The sequence below is a fragment of the Triticum dicoccoides genome, chromosome 5A, assembly GCF_002162155.2.
Source record: "Triticum dicoccoides isolate Atlit2015 ecotype Zavitan chromosome 5A, WEW_v2.0, whole genome shotgun sequence".
Taxonomy (NCBI): domain Eukaryota; kingdom Viridiplantae; phylum Streptophyta; class Magnoliopsida; order Poales; family Poaceae; genus Triticum; species Triticum dicoccoides.
The window spans coordinates 395,358,230-395,368,144 of NC_041388.1; the positions used below are offsets into that span (position 1 = coordinate 395,358,230).

A 9,915-nucleotide genomic window follows, 5' to 3' on the forward strand; every position below is an offset into this window, starting at 1 on the left:
CTCAGAATGATATTAGTGTTCTTCAGCGGTCTCCGGTGTTTGCAAGGCTTGCGGAAGGGCACTCCCCAGAGGTGAACTTTGAGGTCAATGGCCACCATTACAACAAGGGATATTACCTAGCTGATGGCATCTATCCTCAGTGGTCCACTCTTGTGAAGACCATAACCAACACACAAGGAGAGAAGAGACAAAGGTTTGCCCAAATGCAACAGAGTGCTAGGAAGGATGTGGAGCGTGCTTTCGGTGTGCTTCAGTCTCGGTGGGGTATCGTTCGTAACCCTGCATTGACGTGGAGCATGAAGAAGTTTTGGGAGGTGATGACTACTTGTGTGATCATGCACAACATGATCGTTGAGGATGAGTGCGATCATAGCATCTACAACCAAGGGTTTGATTTCCAGGGTGAAAATGTTGAGCCTGAGCATCCACCTCATGCAACCTTTGAACAGTTTGTCGAGTTTCATCCGGAGTTGCGTGATTGGCATACTCATGTCCAGCTCTAGGATGACTTGGTTCAGCACGTGTGGACTCACATTGGCAACTAGTAGAACTATGAGTTTAATTCTTATCATGCAAACAAATTTCGATTGGGTTGTAAGACTATTTGATATTGTTTTCTTGCCATGCAAATAAATTTTGATTGGGTTGTAGGACTATTTGGGAGCTATGTTTGATTTGAACCATTTCATATGCATCATTTTCATTTTATCTATTGTGCTAGTGAACGGACGAGATGCAGCCGAAATGCAGCCGTGCGTTGAGCGCGCGTCCACCGCATCTACGAATCCGGACGAACACAGCCCCATTGCCACACCCAAACGAACGAAATTTGGACAAAACGGACGTCCGTTTGAGGTCGCGCGTTGGAGTTGGCCTATCTCCCATTGATAATGGAAAAGATGAAGAGATGATATGGCCCTTTTCATTGGGGCGAGGGCGATGGACGACGTCTCGATAGGACGCGACGCGACACGATGGCGCTGCCAGCTCGGTCAACGGCCAGAACTGCGGTGGCGGTGGCGGCAGCAGTCGGTCGGGTGGAGGGGTGGAGAGTGTGGATTCGGCCGCCAGAGCGTGCATACCGGTTTGGCCCTGGACTTTTTTTAAATAACAAAATCATAAATAAACATAGCTCCTCCCACGAAAGAAAATTACAATAAAGTACTCACACTAACAAAATATGCACTTATAATAAGAACGCAAATGTCAAATGTTTAGTACATTGGTGAAAATAAATCTAGAAAAAGTAGTCAACGGGTAACGAGTTCGTCACGAAGAAAAACTCAAATCCTCCGCGCCTTTCGTCCAAACCGGCACGGCCCTCAGAGGAACGGCGAGCTCTAGCGCGGCGCCAAACCGGTCGCTGAGATCCACATCACCGGGCGCCATCCCATCCGGCAGCCTCCATTCGAACTCGTGGAGCAGCGATGCCAACACCATCGGCACGACCGTCACGGCCAGCGGCATCCCGGGGCACGCCCTCCGCCCCGATCCGAACGGTATGAACTCCAACGCCCTCCCCCGGAAGTCCACCTCCCTGTCCAAGAACCTCTCCGGCATGAACACCTCCGGCTCAGCCCACACCTCGGGGTCCCTTCCGATGGCCCACACGTTGATCAGGACACGGGCGCCCTTCGGCACCGAGCAGCCGCCGAGTGTCACGCCGGTCTCCGACACCTCGTGCGGCAGCAGCAGCGGCGCTGGGGGATGCAGCCGCATCGTCTCCTTCATCACGGCCTGCAGATACGGGAGGTTGGCGAGGTCACCTTCCTCTGCGTTGTCGGATCCGAACGCTTCCCTTAGCTCGGCGCGCGCCTTCGCCATTTTGGTCGGGTTGCGGAGCAGCTCCGCCATCGCCCACTCCACCGTGGTCGTCGTCGTGTGGCTCCCAGCGATGAACAGATCCTGGTTCATGACAGCAAGAGTAATCACTACGGTTACAGCTTTAATTTCATCAGTCATGGATCGTCTCGGAATATGTTATGTACCGTTAGGAGAGCTCGGATCACCGGCCGCTCGAGCTGGGACTTGGCGGGGAGCTCGAGCAGCGACTCCAGCAGGTCGCCGGGCTTCTCGGCACTGTTCAACCGACGGTCTATGACAGCGTCGAAGAACTGGTAGAATCTGCTGAGATTCGCGGCGACCGCGCGGCGGCGGCGGCTGAGATCTAGCGAGCTGAGGAATGGGAAGAAGTCGGAGATGTTCGGCTTGGCCGTCTCCGCAACAGAGTCTGCGATGAGCTCCATGAACTCCTGCCCGGTCACCGACCCCAGCTCGACGACGTCCTCCGAGAACAGAACGCTGGAGAGCATGTTGAGCACGGCGCTGAACACGGGGAGCGCGACGCGCACCGGGCGGCCGGAGCTCGCGTGTAAGTGGTCAACGAGCTCCCGGGCCTTGCGCTCCTGGATGGCGCGACTGGCGCCGAGCCGCCGGGACGTGAAGAGCAGGGTGCTCGCCACGGTGCGCAGGTGCTTCCACAGCGGGCTGGAGCTCGGGAGCCACACCATGGAGATGCCGCTGTGGCCCATGACGCTGGCGCTGTCGGGGACCCACCGGGAGGAGACGGCACCCTCCTTCTTGTGGAGCGCCTCGTGCGCCGTAGCCGGGGACGACAGCACGACGAGGCTCGCCATGCCGAGCCTCATCGACATGACGGGGCCGTAGGACACCGACAGGCGAGCGAGCGCGCGGTGTAGCTCGCCGCCGCGGACCAGGTCCGGGATGTTGCCTATGACTGGGAACGGCGTTGGGCCCGGCGGCCGTGGCGGTGCAGGCGCACCGGCGGGGGGCTTCGTTGACTTGTGCCATAGGAGGCACAGCAGCGCGATACAGAGCAGCGAGATGCACACTGACAAGGGTGTGGGCTCCATGACTGAATGACACACAAGATCTGAAGATGTATTTTGACTTGTAAGGTTTCGTTGCCAAGATTCCGAGTTATCTCAGTTATGTATGCTTGCAAAATTGCACAACTTGGTGACATCAAAAGGTTGCACGTAACTTGTTTCGCAAGGTTCAAACTTCAAACATCCAAGTACTAAAGATTTTCAATGGGTGCAAGTTGCAAAGCGTGCGCTGTTTCTATCAAGTTGGGAAAGAGAACATGATTTGGCAATGCAGTTTTCTATTGCTTTGAGAAGTCGTGGAAGACAAGTTGATTAAGTATTCGAGTTTTCTATGTTCCAACTTGGAGTGCAAATTTCTTATATAAATCATGTATCCACATCTGTCTCTATTAGCACACACATGATTATATTTATACCAGTTCAGCTAGGGCAACTCTAACCGATCTCCTATTCATTGTTAGAGGAGGATAAATTCGGTTTTCCTCCTCTAACGTGCACCTAGCCGATCCCCAATAGCCGTTAGTGGAGGATAAATTATCCTCCTGCGTGTATCCCACCGCTATTTTTACTCCGCCCCTACCGTCAGGAGCAAAACTCCTGCGTCACTGTGTCGCCTCTCCCCCGCTACTGCCTCTTCGCCGATGACCGCCCGCCGGCCCCCGCTGCTATTGTGTTGCCTCCATTGGCCCTCGCCGCCCTTCTGCCAGACGCCCAGCCCGTTCGTCCACCGCTGTCATCGCCAGAATCGAGGTGAAACACCATCGTCGTCGCCATAACTAATTCATCGGATTGATTCGTTTTTTCTTCATCTTCGGTGGCCACCGTTCCTGACCTTGCTTCCGTGCCGCTCCAGGTCATTTCCACACTTCACCACCCGCCGTTTGGCTGAAACAACAGCGGCTGGCTGGTGCATCACCACCACACCGCAAGTGTTCGACGAATTGCCTAGGTGAGTTTTTTTTTCGTTCGTTTCTTTTTGAACTGCCGTTTGGATTGAACCTAGTCGTTCGAGTTGTAGATGAAGAGTTTGAGGGAGATGGTCTTTGAAAACTCGTCGTCATCCGAAGAAGAAGAAGAAGACGAAGACTTTGAAACCGTTTTAGGCATGATTTTCATTGATGATATTTGGTGCCCTAGGAGAGGACCGCGGTTTGGACGCATACCCATCAACCGTGATAGAGCGGAGGGCCATGCCAAGATCATGACAAACTACTTTGCTCTGAAGCCAACTTATCCGGAGTACCTTCGCTAGCGCTTTCGGATGCACACAAGTATTTTTCTGACCATTGCAAAAGCCATTGAGAAGTATGATGGCTTGTTCAAGATCCGGAGAAATGCAAGTGGAGAGATTAAGTGCAAGCCCTCTGATGAAGTGCATTGCAGTTGTTTGAGTCCTGGCATATGGGTGTTCAGCCGATGCCATCGACGAATATGTCCGCATTTGTGAAGACACAATCTTGGAGGCCGTTCGGAGGTTCACTAAAGGAGTGATCAATGTTTTTGGACCTGAATAGTCGATAGCACCAACCGAGAAGACATCCAAAGGCTGATGACAGAGAGTGAAGCAAGAGGATGGTCAGGGATGCTTAGATCACTTGACTGTATGCACTTGACATGGAAACATTGTCCTGCAGGGTGGAAGGGTTAGTAGAAAGGCCACTGCAACGATCCAACGATCATTCTTGAGGCAGTTGCATCGAAGGATATTTGGGTACGACATTCATTCTTTGGTTTGCCTGGCTCTGACAATGACTTGAATGTGCTATCGAGATCAGCACTGTTTTCTAGGCTAATTACAGGAGATGCTCCTTGAAAGAACATGCGGTGCCCCCATGTTTGATTTTGGTAATTGATGACAATCTCTATGGACTAATGGTTGCCTTGAGTTATATTTGAAGGTTTTGTCCATAGGATTGTCTTGAAGTCCATGTGTTGGTTTCAAGGAGTTTATGAGATGGCCAAAGTGCTTTTCAAGGAATTATCCAAAGATTGGTCATGTGTGAGTTGAGATGGCCAAAGTGCTTTTCAAGGAATTATCCAAATGTTGGTCATGTGTGAGTTGAGCTTATTGCAAGCATGTCTTGAAGAAGAAGATTGTGTGATCATTCATGTTTACCTTCAAGACATCATCCAAATGAAGAGAGTTGAAAAGATTCAATGTTGATCAAGACTAAGTCAAGAGTGAATCAAGTTGATCAACTCATAAAGCGTAGAAGAAGTACCGAGAGGGATCAAGTGATCCCATGGTATGGTAAGCATTGTCCATTACGCTTTGTGTACTAACCCATGGTCTACGTGAGAGTTCTTTTTGGGGTTAGGTATGTTTCCATGGTCTTGCGTCAAGAGGAAGATCTCATAAAACCCATGGAGGATGACATCAAGTGGTGATCGTCATCAAGTTTGCAGTGTGCAAGTTCAAGTGGAGCAACTCGAAGAGTGACTCACCCATAATGGAGTATGGGGGAGCAATCAAGCTTGAAGCTTGCTGTCCATTGTGGTGTCAATGGAATTGTGAAGATGTGCCAAAGAGTGGCTCACCCATAGTGGAGTACGGGGAGCAATCAACTAGTCTTCATCGAGCCAACACAATCAAGAAAGGTGGTCCAACTTAAGGAAGTCAAGATCGTCATCATCTAGCTCAAGTGGACTATGTGCAAGGCAAAGGTTTGGCCTTGATAGGTCTTCTATTTTACCGGTCTCATAGTGGTAGTTGGGAGACCGGGTTGTAGGATGGATTGTCGTGCTATCAAGGGGGGCTCTCTAGTGAGTAGCTTGATCGTATCGCTCGTCGAGAGCTCAAACCATTGCATCCTTGCATTATATTTCTTGGTTCTTGTTTGGTTCCATTTGTGAGTCTTAGAGCTTATGGTCATCTTGATGACAAGCTTGAGTTCATCGAAAATGGAGTTCGCATGCATCTTCTATGATGTTTTCGGTGTTGGAGGTTTTATCGGTCTTATCTGAGGAAGGGTTCTCATCATTTTATTATGGTCCTTTTCTCATTTGCTTATTATTGTTATTTCTCTCAAGATTGTGTTAGCCCTTGTCGTTAGCTTTCCAACAAACTTGGTTTCGTTGTATTCGGAGCTCGTATGCGAAAGTTGTGGTTGTTTTAATATTGCCTGTTTTATACAGAGAGGTTGTACCACCCCATGGAGAGGTTGTACCGCTTGACCGGTACAACCGGTGTTTGGAGCGGTTGTACCACTCCAGAATTGGTCCGGAGGTTGTACCGGTCATGTACCGCTCTACCACCGGACTAGTCTCTGTTGTGGTGCGATTGTTGGGTGGTTGTGGGCCGGTTGTACCGCTTATTGCCTGTTACCGGTTGTACCGGTGGTCACAGAGGTTGTACCGCTCCTATGTTATTCTGTACATAATGGGCAGATTTGTTGAGACCTATTTAAGGGGGTCTTCTTCCCCAATGGTTCTCTATCTCTTGAGCTTGTTTTTACCCTCATTGTTGACATTCTTTGAGCTTGCTAACTCTCAATCCCTCCATGGATTCTTGCTAGTTTTTGAGGGAAAAGAGAGAGATCTAGATCCACATTTCCACCAATCACTTTCTCCTCTATGTGAGGGGAACCCCTTGGATCTAGATCTTGTAGTTCTTGGTGTTCTCCTTCTTGTTCTTCCTCTCATTTTCCTCCCTAACATTAGTTGCTCCGGTGGGATTTGAGAGAGGACTTGGGCACTCCGTGTGCCCTTGTCATTGCATTTGGTGCATCGGTTTGAGTTCTCCACGGTGATACGTGGAAGTGAAGTTTGAGAAGCTTATTACTCTTGGGTGTTTGGGCACCCCAGAGCTTGTTCCTCTTGGGTGCCTTGGCGCCCTAGACGGTTGGTGTTGTTCGGAGCTCAATCATTTTGGTGTAAAGCTCCGGGCAAGCGTCGGGGTCTCCAATTAGGTTGTGGAGATCGCCCCGAGCAATTTGACGGGTACCGGTGACCGCCCCCAAGGGTTGCCAAAGTGTACGGGTTCGGTGACCGCCCCCAAGGGTTGCCATTTGTACGGGTTCGGTGACCGCCCTCAAGGGTCCCTTAGTGGAATCACGGCATCTTGCATTGTGCGAGGGCGTGAGGAGATTATGGTGGCCCTAGTGGCTTCTTGGGGAGCATTGTGCCTCCACACCGCTCCAAACGGAGATTAGCATCCGCAAGGGTGTGAACTTCGGGATACATCGTCATCTCCGCGTGCCTCGGTTATCTTTTATCCGAGCTCTTTACTTATGTACTTTACTTTGTGATAGCCATATTGTTTCTTGTCATATATCTTGCTATCACATAGTTGCTTATCTTGCTTAGCATAAGTTGTTGGTGCACATAGGTGAGCCTAGTTGTTTTAGGTTTTTTGCTTGACAAATTAGCCGCTAGGTTTATTCTGCATTTGTTCAAGCCTAAATCGTAATTATTTTAAAATGCCTATTCACCCTCCCCCTCTAGGTGACATCCACGATCTTTCAATTGGTATCAGAGCCTCGTCTCTCTTTATTAGGCTTTACGGCCTAGAGAGTAAAGATGTCGACTAGGGGATTAGGATTCTCTGACACTCTTAGTTTCGATGGCACAAATTTTGATGTTTGGGTAATTCGCATGCTTAATCTCTTTAGGGTCATGGACCCAAATTTAGAGCGAATTGTAGATATGGGTTTTTCTCCTCCAAAGGATCCCCAAATATTATCTTTAGAGGATGAGAAAAACTCTTATCTCAATGCTCAAGCTTCTAATGTGCTTTTCGATGCTTTGAGCAATGTAGTTATATTTCAACTCATGTCGTTCCGGGATGCTCATGAGTTGTGGACAAAGCTTCAAGATAAATATGGCATGTCCAAGTTTTGTGGGGATGATTTTTCTCCCTCCACATCCGGCTGTATAGTCTTCTCAACTTCTTCTACTTCACCTACATGTGGTTTTCCACAAGGTAATGATATGGTGAGTAGTGTTGGTCATTGCAATGATGATAGTATGTTTGTTGTGGATGATCCTTCATCACTATCTTATTGCAATGCTCCTTCTTTGGGCTTTAACACTTCGAGCACTCCAAATGTTTCACATGCTTGTGTTGATAGTCCTTACATATCATGTAGAAATTGCTTGACTAAATCTCATGATGATATGTTTACTATGCCTTGTTGCCATGATAAAAATGCATATATGTCCTCGAATTGTTGTGCTAACAATGTAGAGGAAACCCAACACCCCATGGAACAAGATGTGGTCTTGAATGGTGCTTCAACGGATCCTACATCATCATCTATTGCATTTTGCCTTATGGCCAAGGCTTCAAAGGTATCTCGCACTTTGAATCCCAATATATCTTGTGATGATGGCAAGAGTGATGATGATGTTGATTATGATGAAGAGAATGATAATGTTGCCTCCTTAAAAACTAAGGGGGAAATGATTTTTAAAGCTCTTCACAAAAATAAACTAGCTCGTTCCAACTTCATGGAAATCATGTCTATTGCCATTGAAGGCAAGAAATACATTGAGGAGTTGGAATCTCATCTAGAGGAGCATGAGGTCACCATTGAGAAAATGGAAGCTCATGAGTGTGATTACGCAAATGAGATCGCGGAGCTATCTCAAGCTCTTGAACATGAACAAACCTCATTTGAATCTCTTGAGGAGACCTTTGCTACAGAATTATCTAGAATAAAGGAATCTCATGATAGAGCACTCGAGGTAGGCAATGATTTCAAAACTAAAAATGCTAAGCTTGAAGTTGCTCATGCTGGACTCCTTGAGGATTTTGAGCACCTCGAAAATGGCTCAAGAGTCATCAAGGGTGAGCTCATCAAACTCACCGTGTCTCATGCTCAACTTGAAGCTTCTTACTTAAAAGAGCTTGCCAAGGTGTCCTCTCCTATTGTTGTTAATGATGATGCTTGGGATACTAACTCTATTACTTGTGAAGCATCCATTTTGAAGGAGAACATTGACCTTCGGGCTCAACTTGAGTTGCTATCTAGCAATTATGGGAAATTGGAAGAAAACCATGAAAAGCTCTCAAGCTCTCGTGATTATCTTCTAGTATCCCATAATGAGTTAAAGATATCTCATGAGGCCATGATTTTTAAGGTAACATCTAGTGAGCCTCATGTGCATACTAGCACTAATTCTAGTCAAAATGCTATATTGCCATGTGGTAGTCCTTGTAATTCATCTACTCACAATGTTGGTACATCTTGTGATGAATTGCTTTCCTTGCCTTGTTGCTCTAACAATGAAGTTTATACTTCCTCTAGTACTTGTGTTGAGACTAACCATGTAGAGAAAATCAAAGAGCTCAAGGCCCAAGTCACTTCTTTGAAGAAAGACTTGGAAAAGAGTCATGAAGGGAAATCCACACTCAACAATATCTTGAGTGTGCAAAAATCCCCCAATGACAAAGGTGGACTTGGATTCAACTCCAACAAGAAGAAGAATTCCAAGGTGAACAAAAGGAAGGGCCAAGAACAAGTCAAGAATTCGGCCAAGATTGTTTGCTTCAAGTGCAAAGTAGAAGGGCATCATGTTAGATCTTGCCCATTGAAGAAGAAGCCCATTAGTGACAAGCAACAAGGGAAGTAGCCACAAGTACACTCTCATTCTCAACCTCAAGTTGAAGAAAAGCCTCTTCCCAAGAAGACTCAAGCTTATGCTTCTCAAGTTGAGAAATCAAGTGAGAAGAAACTGAAGAGTAGACGTTGCTACCTATGTCGCGAGAAAGGTAACCTCGCCTCTTCATGCACTAGTGGTAACTTATCCAACCCAATTATTATTGATGATGTCTATTCTCTTGGGAAGGATAAGGTTGGCAATGTGGTTGCCAAGTTTGTTGGTACTTAAAGTGGTTTGAAGCAAAGAACCATTTGGGTAGCCAAGCCTATTGTGACTAACCTCTTAGGACCCAACTTGGTTGGGGACCAACAAGCTCAAACTTGATCAATAGGTGATGTTGGAGGTCATTGGAGACTTGGCTACATTATGAAGAATTAAGGGGACTTCATCATCCTTATTGTCTCAAGCCAAGTCAATTGAATCATCAAGATTATATCTTATATCCAATGTGCCTCCTTGCGGT

The 9,915-nt window shown here is 47.6% G+C and overlaps 1 protein-coding gene across 1 annotated transcript; it reads right to left on the minus strand.

Moving 5' to 3' along the window:
• Positions 1 to 1,085: 1,085 nt before the first annotated feature.
• On the minus strand, positions 1,086 to 2,888 carry LOC119301774 (cytochrome P450 76M5-like). The gene is made up of 2 exons (XM_037578754.1): positions 1,989 to 2,888; positions 1,086 to 1,905 (listed from the first exon to the last, which is right to left on the minus strand). Exons 1-2 carry the CDS (start codon positions 2,871 to 2,873, stop codon positions 1,270 to 1,272), a joined length of 1,521 nt encoding a protein of 506 aa, XP_037434651.1. The 5' UTR covers positions 2,874 to 2,888; the 3' UTR covers positions 1,086 to 1,269.
• Between the last annotated feature and the right edge of the window lie 7,027 nt (positions 2,889 to 9,915).

Excerpts from the sequence above, each read along its gene's own strand:
- LOC119301774 (XM_037578754.1), bottom strand. The coding sequence starts at position 2,873 with ATGGAGCCCACACCCTTGTCAGTGTGCATCTCGCTGCTCTGTATCGCG. Across the intron at positions 1,906-1,988 it reads TGATCCGAGCTCTCCTAACG|GATCTGTTCATCGCTGGGAG; the intron begins GTACATAACATA and ends GTCATGAACCAG.